The sequence below is a fragment of the Trichoplusia ni genome, unplaced genomic scaffold, assembly GCF_003590095.1.
Source record: "Trichoplusia ni isolate ovarian cell line Hi5 unplaced genomic scaffold, tn1 tig00003271, whole genome shotgun sequence".
NCBI classification, from domain to species: domain Eukaryota; kingdom Metazoa; phylum Arthropoda; class Insecta; order Lepidoptera; family Noctuidae; genus Trichoplusia; species Trichoplusia ni.
Genome location: NW_020800363.1, coordinates 8,347 through 26,082, shown reverse-complemented (window position 1 = coordinate 26,082; position 17,736 = coordinate 8,347). Strand labels below are relative to the sequence as shown.

The 17,736-nt window shown below is 41.5% G+C and overlaps 2 protein-coding genes across 2 annotated transcripts; both read right to left on the bottom strand.

The window, feature by feature from the left end:
- Positions 1-960: 960 nt before the first annotated feature.
- On the bottom strand, positions 961-12,060 carry LOC113507838. Its single transcript, XM_026890762.1, has 10 exons — positions 11,497-12,060; positions 8,713-9,780; positions 7,438-7,905; positions 5,764-5,907; positions 4,327-4,431; positions 3,534-3,649; positions 3,013-3,081; positions 2,494-2,661; positions 1,886-2,007; positions 961-1,600 (listed from the first exon to the last, which is right to left on the bottom strand). Exons 1-10 carry the CDS (start codon positions 11,756-11,758, stop codon positions 1,396-1,398), a joined length of 2,727 nt encoding a protein of 908 aa, XP_026746563.1. The 5' UTR covers positions 11,759-12,060; the 3' UTR covers positions 961-1,395.
- Positions 12,061-13,716: 1,656 nt separating this feature from the next.
- Positions 13,717-14,627, bottom strand: LOC113507840 (the record flags this gene model as incomplete). The annotated part of the gene is made up of 1 exon (XM_026890764.1): positions 13,717-14,627. A coding segment is annotated over exon 1 (900 nt), but the record flags the coding sequence as incomplete, so codon positions are not given.
- Between the last annotated feature and the right edge of the window lie 3,109 nt (positions 14,628-17,736).

The following is a 17,736-nucleotide window of genomic DNA, read 5'->3' as shown; positions in this document are numbered from 1 at the left end:
TCTGTGAAAATAGAAGCTCTGCAATTATATGCAGTACATGCACACGCGCGCCGTACAGACTTGTTGAGCGCCGCAGACTCGATCGCACAAAAAGTCTGTCGTCTGCGCTACTCCTTAGTCTGATGTTCGTGACGTGTCAGAGTCGCAAGTTTCCAGTTTATCAGCCAAATCTTTAGCAGGAATCTCATTTTGTCTTATTTGTATAAGATTTACACCCTATACAATGGCTTAGTAAATCTCTTTTTTAGTTCCAGAAATCCAAACAATTATATAAAGATAAGAAAATTACTTTTTTAACTTTTTTGTTCAAGACACTTTCTTTAAAACATTATCAGCAATTAAAACAGAAAAAGAACTACAAAAATACGAAAGCTACCTTGTAACTTCACAATAATAGCCACAATTTAATACACAATCAAGGAAATTCTTCAAAAATCTTAAAAAGACGTCTAAAACGCTAAAATACTTAACCTATTTGAGGCATTTCTTATTAAAACATTACGACGACATTGGCACAGTCTTAGACTAAAAACATGAACCACCTTTTGACGCAAGTCGGGTAAACAAACCGTTGTAAATATTTATGTTGAATGTTTTAAAACAGTGATTGCAGACTTGTCTAAAATTAAACATCATTTATAAGTATGAAATCTTCAAATTCTTTCTCTCAAAGAAAACGGTTTCTGCAAAATAGGTTTTTTTATACCTCCAAATTGAGCATAAAACTCATAATGTTCCTTTTTGATTCTGAACTACAGCATTTCCGCATGACTTATAAAAAATAACTAATTGGTCCCTAATAATCACTTGCTTCATATATAAACAGTTTTATTGTTAAAAATGTAAAAGCATTCCAATAAAAAAGTAAAAACTTAAAACTGGCATCACATCTTAATTTCTATATTTAATTTCTTGAAAAAGTATGTATCAAAATAATGTTTTTAAAACTTACAACTAGCTATTAATATTTGTATATGCAGACTGAGCTTGTCATGCAATTTAAAAAAGGTTTATTACAACAAAGAAAAGAAGGTCATTTTTTACCCTCTCGGTAAAAAATGACCTTCTTTTGAACCTAAATTATTTTCAAATGTCTGTTTTTTTCTGCATATACAAATAATAATAAGAACACATTCACAATTACAAAACTGTCGTAACAGTTACTTCATATAATATTCACAGTACCCTACTTTAAAATTAGGAATGCTTGCATCCAATGCACTTGGCAGTAACTTAACACTTAATTAATCCAAACTTATACTAATGACATTCAACACTTCATTTTGAGGTAGCTTAGTTCACTAATTCCTCAAAAAATACAAAATTACACTGTCTAAAGCACAAGAGACCTTATAACACCTTAATAAGTTCTATTTTCACTTGGCACTTAGTTTTTTAGTCTAGATAGACATAGAAGTTCGGTGTTCCGCAGTATTTCGTGGCGAAGGCTTTGCCAGCCTCTGTAGGCGCGCTGAAGGCTACGTCGGAGGCTCGTAGCGCTACGCCGTAGAGGAAGGACACGCGCGCGCAGTTGAGCAGGCGAGCCGCGATACCGCGCCGTCTGTGGTTGATGTGAGTCCATATTCGAGAGATACCGCATCTGAGAATTGTAATAGACATTTATTATGATGTTTGAATAGGTTGGTAATATTAGGTATGTAAAGTTGGTGGTTTTAAGGGACGATGGTTAAATAGAGCCGCAAATAAAATGTTAATATCTTGACTAATTTTGGGCTTAAACAGTACAAGAGAGAAACAATTTGTAGATGATTACCAGGTAAGACAATTATCCACATTTTACTTGAATTAGGCAAAAACCTAAATATATAATTTTTACAACCAAATGATCACTATGAACACTGTACATTATTTTCGAGGAACTTACTTGACTGGGTAGTCCTCCACGCTACAGCAGTCTGGGTCACCGGGGATCAGCTTGAACGCGCGCACCTTGGGCTCCACTATCAGACACCCTAGAATCTGCTTCTTGTCTATGTATAGATATGCCTGAAATAAAGTTGAATTTGATTATGAACTTTATCGTATCCAGATCATTATAAGTAAAAATATTTCACACTAATTGTTGCCCGCTAAAAATCGAAAATAGTTCCCCGTGAATATAAAATCGTGATAAAACTATCATTTTCTCATCTGAGTACCAAGTTTCATCTAAATCCGTTCAGTGGTTCTTGCATGAAAGAGGAACAATCATCCATACAAACTTTCGCGTTTATAATATCAGTAGGATTAATTTGGCTTGAAATTAGAGTTTCTCTTGTGTCTTGTTTAACATTCTAATAAGAGCAGAATAGGACAAATGCATGATACATATAGTTTCGGACTTTTAAAGAACAAAACATGCTTAGATCTCTTGATGCCTCTATGCAACTCCGAAAGAATTTCATAGTGTTTATTAAACTTTAATTGTTTAATTTCATGATGGCTCAGTGAGATAAACTGAACACCGCCCAATATCTAGTACTGATAACTCACAGTGTAGCAATGTATCTGGTCTTTAGGCAGTTCGTTCCCGTACCCCAGCTGTGGGTGAACCACCCTGCTGAGCAGCTGGTCCACCTTCCTCCAGGCTGGCTCGCCGCCACGGATGCGGATACAACGGGCTGTACCCGATCTGTCCACTATGCGCTCATCTTTGAAACCCTGGAATACAGAATGTAAAGATTATTTCGGTTACTTTAAAGAAAATATAGATTATTTTTGTTGTTCTGAAGGAAAAAACGTGAAAAACTTATTTCGTTACTACATTAGGGTGAGCTTTTAATTTAAGAGTCATATTGTGTTGGATAAAAACGTGTCTTTTTATCCACACACTTACACATTAAGTTGAAACAACAACTTAATGTGTAACGAAAATTGTTTAAATCTTGTATCATATCTGTGTTAAACAACTGCGAGAAGACGCTGACTCCTGCGTCAGGAGTCAGAGATTCCACAAAATAATGTAACATACTTTTATTTGAATAAAGATTATTATTGAATTTAATTACTTACATTAAACCTTAGGACATCAGTGGCATTGTGGTGCACCAAGTGGTCGTGCTCGTCTTGTGGGTCGCCGATCTGTTAATTAATAAAAACTTAGTTCATTTTGTCTTAATCATTTATTTTTCCCCCTACAAACTTTTCAGGTTTAAAAGCATAAGCCCGTGTTTAATTCTTCACTTAGGTATAAATTTGAAGACCAACTGGAAGATTAAGCATTTAATCTTCCAGTCGATAGCGGTATCACAAATATTACAGTCACAAAGTGAATCCTATTTGGATCAGCGTTTAGCCTGTTGGTTCAGTAGTTAGTGGCCCTGACAGTGATACCCACCCAGGACAATATTTGAGTGATGAGCGTGATAATTTGTTCTATGATTGGTTGAAATTTATTTATATGTTTGAATTTAACAATATAACAAGCTGTGATTCGTTTGAGACTAGATGGTGTTGCGTGTTGTGCGTCGTGTATGTCTCCTGGTCAGAATTCGCTTTAACTTCAAGAAAAATAAATGCATATAACTGTTTACCTGATAGATAGTCCCACACTCGGTGCACTGCGTGGCGCCGAACTTCTTCTGTCCCGCGTCGATGACGTACTGGTCGTCGCCGGTCTTAATCAGCTTCTTACCGTTCTTGTCTGAACCTGTATACAAGAGAAAACAATATGTAACAATAGATAAATAACTGACGACTTCGGTGGTTTGTTATGTGCTGTACTCAAGCTTGAATCTAATAAATATGCTTGCTTTAGATTAGTTAGTAAACGACCCGTGCCTAATGATACGAGCCGTTTCCTGCAGGTCCGCCTGCTTCAAATCGAAAATGATCCCATGGGAACATAAAATCGGGGTAAATCTCATTAACTCATTGTGCTATGAGTTAATCCTGGTTATAAACTACCTGTTTACCAGTTTCGTTTAAATCTTGGAGTACAAACATCCTTACATCGCATTTAAGCTTCCTACAAAACAATTTCTAGAACAGGTGGTAAGATACATCAAACGAATCAGGAATCGCTAGTGATATGCGCTGTACAGTGTAGTCAAATGCGTGCATTTCTATTACTTGTTGTGATCGCTCATGTGTCTTAGATCGCGGTGCTGGACACTGCATCAGCAGTCTTAATTCTTACTTTAGAACAAATATAGTAGTTCAGTGATTCTACGGTTTACTCACGAGTATTTTTCGGGTTTACCCGACTAGTTTCGGACCCAACCGGAGTACTTAATCATGAGCCGATACGGCCGGGTCGAGAATAAAACGTTTTCGAACGATTTGAGAACGACCTTCTCTTTGAGTCGGTTGTAAATCAATACATACCTTTAGTGCCTGGCGTGGCAATGCCAGTGTTAGGCTTGTCAAAAATGGGAAACAGCTTCGGTTTGTCAGTCTTGGTGATCTCCGTTTCAGTTACTGCTGATACATCTGAAAGCATAATATTAATGAGTTTCCTTTTCTCTAATATAACACTAAAGTGTCAATGAAAATGTATTTATACTAAACCCTTAAAAAACGTATTATATATATTCTTCACTATATATACAATTTGCTGAGCTTTGCTTTGCTTCTTATCTTACAAAAAATTATAATAAAAGATTTTAAATAAACGCGAATAAATCGCGACTTATTCATTTCGGCAATAAAACGATATTTTAAACGTCTCCCTCACTTTTACGAGGTTTTTACCAACATTCAAGTCACATGCATAAAGGCACTCAGACTTTTAGCGTACAATCGTTTTTAACGCGCTTAATATATCCAAAATATATGAATACTAATATTAACTATTCAAAGTATTTATAAAATTCGTTACAATGTTACAAACACATAATAAACACATACGATAAGACAATAAGAGACAATTTCCATGTAATAATATCGACCTTGTACTAACTAACAATGGCACATTAAAACTTAACAAGCTTTTACAGAAAAGATAATTATAATCAATTTTAATATAACAATATTATAGTTTATTGTTTAATTAGCTTTCTTGGCCGTGATTTCATTAACGAGGCCGATTCCAACATAAATATTAGTTTTTTATTACTTGCACATCCGACAATTTTAATTGCCGTTTATAAGTTATAATTTTCCAGATGTTTAATTGTTTACTGCGGGAAAGGTTTGTTTTCATGCGCTTCTGACGACGGACGGATAGGTTGATAATAATATATAGGCAATGTGTGAATAGTAAGAATTTCTGTGACACTGAAAATTGGGTGGCCGGCTTTTAACAAGCAAAAACGAATGCAACTTTCCATTCCCTATAGTTTGAACTCAAACAGAGCTTAAAACACGAATAGAATGTATAACTTGCCAAAATACCCAATTATGCATATAATATGCAGGAATAGAACATAACACATGCACGCAACCCCACAGTTATATCAAAGGCAAGGTCGGGGCCAACGTGGTTATAATATGCGCCAGTTCAAAACACCTCTACCTTGTACCTTTGGCATAACTTAAAAACAATAACTTTCCCCTTCGACAAAAAGGCCAGTAAGATGATAAAAAGAAGAAAACCGTACAAGGATAAGCACCGTCGCCCGGGGCGGATTCACACTTTGGCGCCCAAAGTAGGAAAAAAAGCTCGATTAATTTTTGTTTGTTTCTGTTTTGTTCGCGCGCGGAACATCGAAATTTTACATGATTATTTCTCCCTCCTGATATCGCGCCCGGAGCGGTCTGCACCCCCCCCCCCATCGCTACGCCACTGAGGATAGTAGAGTAGAGTAGAGTAATTCTACGTACCAGTAACAGGTGGCACAGCAGTCTCCGTGGAAGCTAGCACTGCTTCTGCGTTGATATTGTTCGACTCTGCCATCTTAAGAATCTGTTCGTCAAGCATTCGGAGCTCCCGTTCTATCTCGTCCAAGTCTGTGAGTTCTTCTTGTGCTGAGGACAAATAGTGTAAAGTAATTGTTAATAAACTTTAACCATAAATAAAAAAGTTTATTTTAATTACGTAATATTAAAGACAGTTCGATATAAAGACGTCCTTTAAATTTATATAAGATCAATTCGAACTAAAGTACTTTTTAATGGTAATGTTTTAATCCTTTATGTAAGATAATAACGAGTTTTATTTGCTTCAATTATGTTGCAATTTATCGTCTAAATAGCGACATATATTTAAGAAAGATTTTAATAATCTCAGCTGATAGAAGATCCTACAATTATTACAAATTCATTGCACGCTTCTATCTTATTTTTAGGCGATGCGAATATTACTTATTCGGGATATTAAATCTGCGCAGACGAAGTCACGGGCACCACGTTGTTGAGAATAATTTAAATGACAAAGAAGTAGTCTGAAGGGATAAAACTTGACTCCTGACCAGTCTTAGTACTCTACGGACACGACTCCTAGTTTCGCAGACATCAGTAGCAATAATTGTCAGTATGTATACCAAAGCACTTGTTTCCTTGTGTATGTGAATGAATGTTTGTGAAATGTCCCGCGACACAAGGTTTTAACTCTAAGTGCGGGAGTCGTATCTTTCTATAGAAAAGAAATGTGTGCTCTCTTTAGGACTTTGATCGAAAATTATTCTAGTTAATGTCAATTATGCCGAGGTCTAGATTAAAAGGTGTCATAAAATAATAATAGATACTTTAAACTAATATTTCTCTTCCTATTCACGATAATAAATGCAACGTATATTCCGTTTACTTCATAATAAGTTAAAACCAGTATATAAGTAGGTACAGGTGTTTCTAACCCCTTCCGTTATAATAAGGGTTGAAACCAGCTGTCAACATTAATATTCTATCTATTGCTGTTAAACCAGTTTTATTTCAGTTAAGTAAAGGTCACTTACAGTTACTGTGTACTGTCGCTTTTATAATAACTATTTTTTTTGTAATTTAATGTTAGTTAAAAGTTTACAATGTTGTGTGTTCCTGTATTTTTTTTATATAAATTAGGCATTGTTTTGTAACGATTAAAGAATTATTGAAACGATTTTATAATTGAAATGCTGACGTATACCTTTGTCTTTCATGGGCTAAAGCTAATTTCATAAACTAGCTTGTGTCTCAAAAATAGATCATAAAACTGTTTTATTGCTATATACTTAATTTTAAGCTATATATACTAACAACTATTGTATAAATATCTATGTTAGTCTGTAAGGTATATGTCTATGGGCCTTAGTAGCCTGATAATAAAATGATTTATTATTATTATTGCACTTTTCTTTTTGATTTCTGTAAACTATTCGAATTTAAAGACATGAGTTTTCGACGTCTAAATCGACAATCATACGGGCAAAGCAAATGGCAAAAGTAGGCAATGAATACAGTAGAGGTCCTTAACTCCGCAGTGCCGAATAGAGCATTCCCGCAACAAAAAGTTTTACTTCCAGAGGTCGTTCGCAGGCCTCTAGTAGTAGGTCAAAGATTTTAAAATGCTTAAATATTTACCTGCGCCCCCATCAGCATTCTCTTCAACAAGTATGTATCCTCCTTCAACCGGCAGAAACTCTCCGGTCTTCGGTATTTCACCATGAGTTGTCACATGACCATCAACATCAGCCATCACCACATCACTTGCTTGAGGCACAGTACAAGTCAATGGACTTTCGGGCAAAGTTGTCAAAGTACCTAAAGTGGTTTCAGGCAAAGTTGTCAAAGATACTTCAGATATCTGTTTGTTTGTCTGAGCTCCTAGCTCAACGATGACTGCTTCTGAGTCTTGTGGTAGTGTGGCTATGTTGACTGGTACAGCAGTTACAGGTTGGAAGATTTGTCTGGTTTCTTCTATGACTGTGCTATTGAAGCAAGGTAATTCTGGTCTTGGTGTCAGTTCATCCTCTGGTACTTCGTCTTCCGTCCATTGGCTTAGGAGTGCTTCGATTGTTTGCTTCTCCTTATCGAAGGGGTCTGCTTTATCTGTATAAATATTTGTAAAATTGTAGTACCTAGTAATAAAGATTTTGTTTCTGGATTCTTGTCTCTAGTACTACATTATAGGTTTAAATTACATAAAGATAAATGTTTTATGCTATCTATGTAGTATCATCCACTGGGTTTTGGAAGATAAAAGAGAAAACTGGATTGAGAACAATAATAGTTTTCTCTTGCATTTGCCAAAATAGAGCTATTTAAAAAGTGTCTTTGAATATTAATTAAATTGCAATTTAGCTACAAAATTGTTTGTTTTCCGTAGTATTGTGATGTTTCTCAACTGAGAAAAGGAAAACAGGTCTACTGACACAATAACAAAATTACAAAGTGAAAATACAAAGATTACGGAATATAATTTAAATACTATTGTTATCAAAACTTTTTATATTAACCTACTTTTTGATGAGATACTTTATTTAAATTAAGAATGCAACTAAACTGGCAAGAAACGTGGGAATTGGTTTTATTGTAAATAGTAAACTTGAAACAAACAAAATAATACCTTGAATAGCAAAACAAATGAAAACCGCATATTTTGAATTTTATATAAAATGATTACATCTAATTCTTTTTAACTTTAAGTTTGTATGCAGAAGGAATATAGATATATCATCATTATTTTTTAACAGAATCCCACCATTTTGCATTTGACTTATCTTGATGCATAAAAACATACCTAACACATAAATATGCAAGAGCAACCAAAACTCATTTTATTCATGAGAAAATGTGAGCAGAGCATAAATATACGAAATTTCGCACCTTTTTGCATATTAACATAAAATTACTTACCAGTTACAAGCTCCTGCGAAGAGTTCTGACTTAACATCGAAGTTTCTGTCATACTAACGTTAGATTTCACAGTGCTGTTCAATACCGAAGCATTGCTAGCCGAGGCATTCAAGACCTTATGCACCTTATTTTTAAGGTGTTTCGGCTTTCTAATGCGATGCCTGACTCCAGAATTGATCTGGCCTGGTTTCCGCTTGCGTCTGTACGACTGTGAGTGCCTCAGTCGTTTATTCGCACTCACTTCGATGGCACTCGATATCTTTGCAGTAACGCTGACATTTAGCTCCGGATTACTCTTCCCATAGAAAGACTTTGCCGACAGTATTTCTTTCAGCCTGTCACTGTTGAAAAGCGATAAGCGAGCTTTAGGAGCGTTTTCCAGTCTAGGGTATTTGGAATGTGGTCCATGCTCTGTCAGACTGTCATTCCGGAGTCGTTTATGACTCTTCTCGCTATCACAAGCGGATTCAGGACTCTCGTCAATCTCTACAACTGAGCGACGGTTGTGCCCCAGCTTCGGGGGTGAAGCTCCCGCGCCGGTAGTGTTGTGAGGGGTTTTCAGCATCTGCGTGGGGGACAGCATACTGCTCATATCCATCTTCGTCAAGCAAACTACAGCAGTTTTCATAGGAGATATATTTTTCTTCTGTTCTAGAAGAACACCCTTGAAACTTTGTAGTTTTGGGGTGAGTTTGTGTCTTCTGCTTGATCTCCTTACGCATTTCGTTGGCGTATTCTCTTTCGAGTCTGTTCCTGAGTCGGTATCGAAGTTTAGGTCTTTGAGGGAGCTGCTGCAGCTCTCTGTGTCTGCAATGAGGCTGGCCAGGCTCTTGCGGGCTCGGCTCGAGGTGGAGGATGTGGTGTGCGCGCTGGCACAGGAGTGCGTAGACGACGGCGTCCCCGGATGGTGAATAAGGTGTGGCGTGGTTGGCGTCGACAATGAACCGGTACATTTTGAGTCTGAACATGAATATTGTTGGTACTTCTTCAAAGTAAACGGTGACTTTATAAAGTTCTTCAAATCATTTGTTTCTTTCAAAAGCTTCCTAGTTTGACTCCTCGTTTCATCTGCAAAGTAAAATGCAACTTAAATAAATAATGCAAATGACTGTAATTTTCTTAATTATTATTATGATTTATGTATTGATTTGAATACAATAATACAATGCTTTATTGTTCTTTGGTGTTATGCAAATACTTTTATTGTACATAAATTAACTATAATAATATGTTAACACTTAAGTAATAAACTTTTCATATTAATTATGGAACTAAAAACATAATCTGTAAAAATATATTTTATACTGTACTATTAGGAAGTAATTTGGGTATAAATTAATTATAATAATATGTTAACACTTAACTAATAAACTTTTCATATTAATTATGGAACTAAAAACATACTCTGTAAAAATATATTTTATACTGTACTATTAGGAAGTAATTTGGGTCAGAAGTGTAACTGTTATAAATGAATTTGCTAGCAAGCAGTTCTTGCATGATAAAACCATTGTCAACTGTGTTATTCCAATTTTCAAAGTCAGCATATATTTTTTATTTTTATTAACTTAAGTATAGTCTCAATAATTCAAATTAAAATACATAAGACTTGCATATACATTGCTTTTTCTTAGAGTTGCTTACATCTTTAAACAATTTATTAAAAAAACTATTTAGCAGATTATTGTTGAGCCAATTTTTAAGATTGACAAACAGACAATTATATGCGTCAGCAAAATTTGTTTGACATATTTCTCTCAGTAAATATACTTTACATGACATAAAGCAATGAATAATTAAAATGTTTTAGGCTTGATAACTTATCTGTCAATGACATTCTGACTCTAATGAATGTTAATCATTGTCAAAGTTTATGGAAAGTAGGTCTTAGTTTGATTAGGAATATTCAGACTGATTTATAAGACTAAATAATTAGGATCTTGTATCATTTTGATAAAATAAGTTATGAATGGTTATGGAGTATGATTGAATATTTTCTATTAACCAGGGCTCTACACTGCAGTGTCCAACAAAGAGCCCCAGTTGGTTAAAAAATAGACTTGGTAACCAGTATGTACAAGACTTAAAAGCAAGATACCAATGTTGTTCATTAAAAACTCTAATGGTAACATACCTAAAATTACAAATAACAAAATGTATTTTTTTTTCGCTTAGCAACAGATCTTTTTACACAGTTACAAGTAGGTACTTTGATAGAAATGAAAATAATTAGGTCAATAAAATTGAAACAAGTTGTAACAAGTCTTCAGCAATAAAGCCAAACCTTTGTTCTGTAAAGACACTGGTCATTAATAAAAAAAACATATACATTCATTATATTCTGAATTCAAAATAGTGATACAGGCTGCTAAATAAGTAAGATTTTCTATTAGCATGTTCCATTTTTGAAATGCTCTGTTTTTAATGCAAACAGTGAATTATCATGCAGTACCTATAGAGGAAGAGATTGTTTTCTCAATTCCCAGTTTTACTATCTAATACATAATTGTTATAGCAATAAGAGATTAATATAAGTTCTTTTAGCATTAAGTCTTTGTTTATTGCATTAACATTATTTCTATGTGAAGTGCAGAATACAAAACAGTGAGGACATAAATAAGTAAAAACTACAAGGTTAACTGGGAACCTTGGAGGTGTATTTCACAATGAAAGGTTAAAACACATGGTTATTATGACCTCCAGTTAAATAATGATCGTGTAGTGTCACTGTTAATAAGAATTTCTTAAGTAAACAAACGTTGAAGTAATTTTATAAAAACTTACGCCACAAGTTTCGCTCCGGCGTCTTAGGAACATTCTGGTCATTTTCGTCTCCAGAGCTGCTCGAGTCCAGGGTGCTGATGATGCCGAGGTCACACTCCTCGCTGTCGCTCTCGCTGTCCACCACCGGCAGCTTCCGATGCGTCGTCAACGACTCCCGCGATGGCATCTCCTCACATTGAAATAACCCCTTCTTACGCTCAGACATTTTTGGCGTGTGAGTGTAAGGAAGCCGCGTAGAACGCCTCGGAGTCGTCGTGGCCATTTCTCCCACGCAATAACTGACCTTAATTAACAATAAAACATGGAATAGGACACTGCACTCCTAATGTATCGGTGACCTAGCTTCACTACTTAATACAGTTTTTGACAACTTTACGACAGCGATACTACATATTGTAGTGAATATATTGTAAATAAACGTTGAATTAACTGACACACAAGTATTTAGATAAAGAAATTTGTAAATTGCATCAAAAAACGTGCACCCAAAAGCTCCTATCGAAACGTTAGCAAGCAACCATTGTTGTTTGGCGCGTAAACACCTGTCATGTGGCGGTGTTGCCATTAAAAAATATTGTTAATATGCAGTAATAATATTATTTTCGCTTAAAAATAAAAATAAAATTGCAATATTTCTTGACTTTCAGTGCATTGTGAGCAAGAAAATATAAATAAAAGTTAAAGTTGCACTATCCTTAATTCACTTCAATTAATAATTTAAATTTAGTATTTAGTAAATAAGTGATCAAATGGGTGATCGGTGAAGTAATGATGACATGACAATAAAAAAGATGTCAGTTTTCATTAAGCTCATGCTAAATTTTGCTTTATTAAAATTTTCAATATCATATTTTAATTGAGACTTATTATAACAGGTAATTGTTAATGAAACCCAAACCCATGATTAAAACTACACCTTAAGGTCATAAAATTATCTTAATAACACTATTCAAGTTTATTGTGTCTACATACTTACCTACCAGAATAATTAGTAACTCTATATAATTACTAGCGCCGTTTTCAACACAGGTCAGATGTCATAAGGAAATAAGACGACATAATCAGTATACAACCTCGGCGGACTCACTAGCCAGTAATATGTTATTAAAACATAAAATTAAATATTTATACAAGTACCAGCTGCCCCAGCAAACATTGTTTTGTCATGGTGCAAAAAAAACATTTAGGGGAATGAAAAATAGATGTTGTCCAATTCTCAGACTAAATCAGTACACAAAATTTCATGAGAATCGGTCAAGGAGTTTAGGAGCTAAATTACGTTCACTGTGACACGAGAATTTTGTATAAAATTTACAGAAAGTAACAGTTTATATCTACCGAGATAGAATTGGGGATGATATTTGGGCATAAGTTCTGGATCAAGTGAACCGATTTTGAAAATACTTTCAGCAATAGAAAGGCAAGTTATTTTGGAGAGACAATGAAGTGGGCATGGGATAGATATGTGTTAATCTAGGTTGCCAGCGTCTCTCAAACTATTTAATTAAAATTTATCTAGTCTATTGAGCCCTATGAAATAACAAACATACACACACTAAAACTTGCGTATTTTTCTATTTCTCTTCTACTACATACTTATGTAACACATTACAATGGACAATTATGCCGTATACTTGAGTCAAGTAACTAATTACTAAAAATAATTACTTAATTATATTTATTACTAACTGCTGCTTGCTGCTTTGCCTTTTTTTTTTTTTTTTTTTTTTTTTTTTTTTTTTTTGTTTAGGCGGGGGAATCCTCATGGACACCCACTCCCTCGGGGGAGGAAATGGGTAGTGTCAGACTTTTACTGACTAAACCTGAACCGCCGTGCTACGTCATCCGCGTTTTTGTGTCGGTGTATGGCAATGCGTTGCAATCCTTCATACACCGACCGCGGGCTTCCACCGGCCAGTAATGTGGGCCGGTAGGTCACTTTCTTGTGTTGTGTGGAGGCCGACGTGTAAAGAGCGTCGGCCTCCTCGCCTCATATTGGGACCGCATCCATAGCACCGAATGTGGCCCTCCGCCGTGGGTAATATACTCGGACGACAGACACCCCCGTGCCGTCGCCCAGAACCCTAGTTAGGGCGGGAGAGCGCGCTCATGCGCGGCTCTGCGCCGCCCCACTCGACGTCGGCGTATGGCGGGCGCGCTGGGGTCAGTTTCCCGAACGCGCTCCGCCGCCTCCTTCTGTGACATCACTGTTTCACAGAAGGAGGCCAATGCATCCCACGCCGCCCGGCTGCCAATCGCTGCAGCGATGACAGCCGACAACTCGGCGACGTCCACTCCACCCAGCGCAGACACAAGTTCGGCGCGAGGCTCCGCAAAGACCGGACACGCGGCCAGTGTGTGAAGTGCGGTGTCATCCGCGTCACCGCACTGATGACACACTGTGGTGACCTCCCTTCGGGCCACCCGAAACAGGTAGTGCCCGAAGGCACCGTGTCCGGTCAGCATCTGCGTGAGGCGGTACGTCAAAACACCGTACCGCCTCTCCACCCACTGTTGGAGATGTGGGCGGATTGCCTCCACCGTAGCCCGCCCCACCGTCGGATTGGCGAGCCTTAGTTCCCAATTTCGGAATACGACGAGGCGGGCTTGTCTGCGCCAGGTCTCACGCTGCCCCGGCGAGGGTTCGATGCCCCGAGACCGGAGCGCAGTGCAGCGGGTGTATAGGTCCGCTAGCACACTCGCATCCAAATCCCAGGGCGGGATTCCCGCCAAGGCGCACGATGCCTCACGTCCGACGGTGCGGTAGGCCCGGACGATCCTGTTGGTAACCACCCGCTGTGCACCAAGCAGAACCGCCCTGTTCCTAGGCGTTAAACTACCGCACCATATGGGTGCGCCGTACAGGGCCATCGACCTAATGACCCCTGCGTAAAGCCGGCGACACCCAACGTCTGGGCCCCCGACGTTCGGCAGGAGCCTTCCGAGAGCGGCTGCGGCGACTTGGAGCCTTGGTGCCAGCCGCTTAAAATGCTCCCGGAAGCTCATCCGTCCGTCGAGGACCAGGCCGAGATACTTCATCGTGCCCGACAGTGGGATCCTTGCGTCCTCCACTGTCAGGCACGTGTCCATCTGGGGTTGGCTCCGGGGGCCGTGCAACATCAGAGCTTCGGTTTTCCCCAGAGCCACGTCCAAGCCGAGCATCCGGATGCGACCTACAACCACCTGGACGCCGCAGGTCGCACGCCGGATGCATTCCCGTTGGTCAGAACCCGAGGCTAAAATTAGGGTATCGTCCGCGTAGCAGACGACCCGCATACCAGAGAGGAGGGCCCCTCTGAGGGCCCAATCGTACCCGATGTTCCACAGGAGGGGTCCTAGGACTGACCCCTGCGGAACACCGCACCCCGTTTCGTACCTCTGCAGGCCTGTCTGCGACGCGAACGAAATGTCACGTCCGGTGAGGTAGTCCGCCACGACGTGCTGCAGGTAGAGCGGCACCCCATGATATCGAAGTGCCGACTCTATGCACTGATGCGGCAACGAGTTGAAGGCATTGGCGATGTCGAGCGAAACCGCCAACGCCACCCCTTTTCGTGCCGCCGCATCCGTGGCGAACCGTTTGACCACGTCTAAGGCGTCCATTGTGGACCGCCCCGCCCTAAAACCGTATTGCGACTCCGACAGATTCGGACCCGTTCCGGTCAAGTGCCGGACGATGCGGGCAGCTATGATGCGCTCGAAGAGTTTGCCCGCCTCATCCAGCAGGACAATCGGCCTATAGCCGGATGGCGAATCTGCCGGACGTCCATCCTTCCTCAGGAGGACGAGTCTCCCCGACTTCCAGATGGCGGGGAATCTGCCCAGCTCCAAACAGGAGTTGAGCAATCCCCGCAGACGGTTTTCCAATGGCCCCAGGGCCAGTGCCAACGCACGCGCTGGTACTCCATCAGGCCCGGGGGCCGTCTTCTTTAGGCGGAGGCGGTCTATGGACGCCTTCAGTTCTCCTTCAGTAATGTCCTCCGGTGGCTCAGATGTAAAATGAGAAACGCCAGCCACCGGAGGGACGAAGTCAGTCCGAGGTGGAAAGAGGGACGAGACTACGGTCCGGAGCAGCTGCGGCTCCATGGTCTCCGTGATCGGAGGCGCCGCGGCCCGGAGCTTGTTCCGAGCCATCAAGTACGGGCGCCCCCACGGATCCCTATCAAGAGCCTCCAGCATCTCCTGTCGCGCTGCAGATTTGGCCTGCAGAATGGCGACGCGGAGATTGCTCCTCGCCGTGCAGTAGGCTCTGTAAAGGGGAGCCTCTGCTGCCTCGTCCCTTTCACGTCGGGCATGCCTGGAGCGGTGGCGAGTGTATGCTCGCTGTGCCGCCAGGCACGCCTCGCGGAGAGCTGCGATCTCCGGCGACCACCAATACACCGAACGACGATTCGGCCGCCTTCGGACGCGAGGCATCGCTGCATCGCACACTGCGGTTATTGTCCTACGAAATTGCTCTGCCTCGACGTCAATTGAGCGGCCCCTCCCCGGTACAAACCAGTCGGTGATGATGGCCGCCTCTATCAGCAGCTCCCTGTCTAATTTGTTTAGGGCCCATCGTGGAGTCCCGGAGTTCGTTGCAGGCCGAACCGCCGGTCCTCCAGGTGTCGAGACGCTGAACCGAATATACCTATGATCAGACAGCGTCTCCACATCCTCGACGCGCCAGTCTGTGACGCGCCCCGCAATAGATGGAGCGCAGAACGACACGTCGACGATGGACCCGCCATTGTGCCGGACGCAGGTCCGGACTCTTCCCTGGTTGAGCAGGGTCAGGTCCAGACCTAGGGCCCACTCCTCCACTAGCTCCCCGCGTCGGTTAGTTGCCGGCCCCCCCCAAGCCGTACTTTTGGCGTTCAGGTCGCCCAGCAGAATGACCGAGCGGGATGACAACGTCCGGACAAGGGCCTCCAGTTCGGCCAAGTACGACTCGAACTCGGAGAGACCTCTGTTCGGGGAGAAGTAGGTCCTCACAATGGCGTACGGACCCCAATGCGCCGCGACATATCCCGAGCCTTCACGGATGATGCTTATGGGCTGGGAATTGGCACCCGTACTGCTAACGATGGCGACAGAGCCATCCAGATCCCCCGCCCAGTTGGACCGGCGGGGAACGTAATAAGGTTCCGCCACCACAGCTACGTCGATTTTCCACTGCGCCAGTGACTGCAGGAAAAGGTCCTGCGCAGCAGCGCAGTGGTTGAGGTTCCCCTGGAGGAAGAAATGAGGACGGACTTGATCCATTATGATTCCATCATTTCCTCCCCACAGGGCTGGGCCCGTGCCTTTGCGGCCGCATCCGATGGCGGTCTTGTCAACTTTATTCTAGTGAGGGCCGGTGGAGCACACCCTCGGCTGCCCATCTGGTGGGCCGCATCACGTCCCAGCTCAGCGCAAATGGCGCACTTTGCGGCCTCCGTACAGGCCGCTGCCCTGTGTCCGGGCTGAGCGCAGCGGTAACAGAGACCGCTGCGATCCGTCGGGCACGCACATATGGCTCTTACATGCCCCAAAGCAAGGCACCGGTAGCACTTTGTGGGCCGTGCTTTTAACAGCACGACCCGCGCCGAGCTCCAACCTACCAGAAACTTTTGCTTTCTGCTTGTTATGAGCAGTGGGGCAGCAGTCAGGGGGCACTTGACTATAGTGGTGTACTTGCCCCCGGGGCTGAGCCTTAGGTCACCCACCTTGATCGAGCCAGTTGCGCACTGACCCTGCCGAGCGACTGCTTCTTGCAGGTCCTCCTTCGTTACGGAGTCGTCCAGGTCAGAGACCCGGAGTTCTGCGCACCTGATAGGTCGGGAGACCCGTACATCGCCAGCATAGATGGCCCGCAGTTTTTCAGCCATCTGGTCAGCCGCTTCCTGGCTCACGTTCTTAGGGAGCTCCAGTACCCGACAGCCCGTTTGCCCCCTTCTAATCCGGATGGGATCTACCTCCATATCGATACCCATCGCGGACACATCGACCTCACGTCGCGCCATGGACAGAACTTCTGCGTACGTGAGTCCCTTATTTATTTCAGCCTCCGCGTTGATGGTCAGCACCACGGCGGCCTTATGTGCGGCAGCACGCTGCCTCTGCTCCTTCCGTCGCCTGGTCTTGCTCGACGCTGTGGCTGACTTTTGTCCTAAGGGCTTGGCCTTAGGTGGTGGCTGTGATTTTGTTGCCGCCTGCGACTTCTTCTTGGCTCCCTTTTTAACCACTTTGGTCCACTCACCTTCTATTACCGGCCCCGAC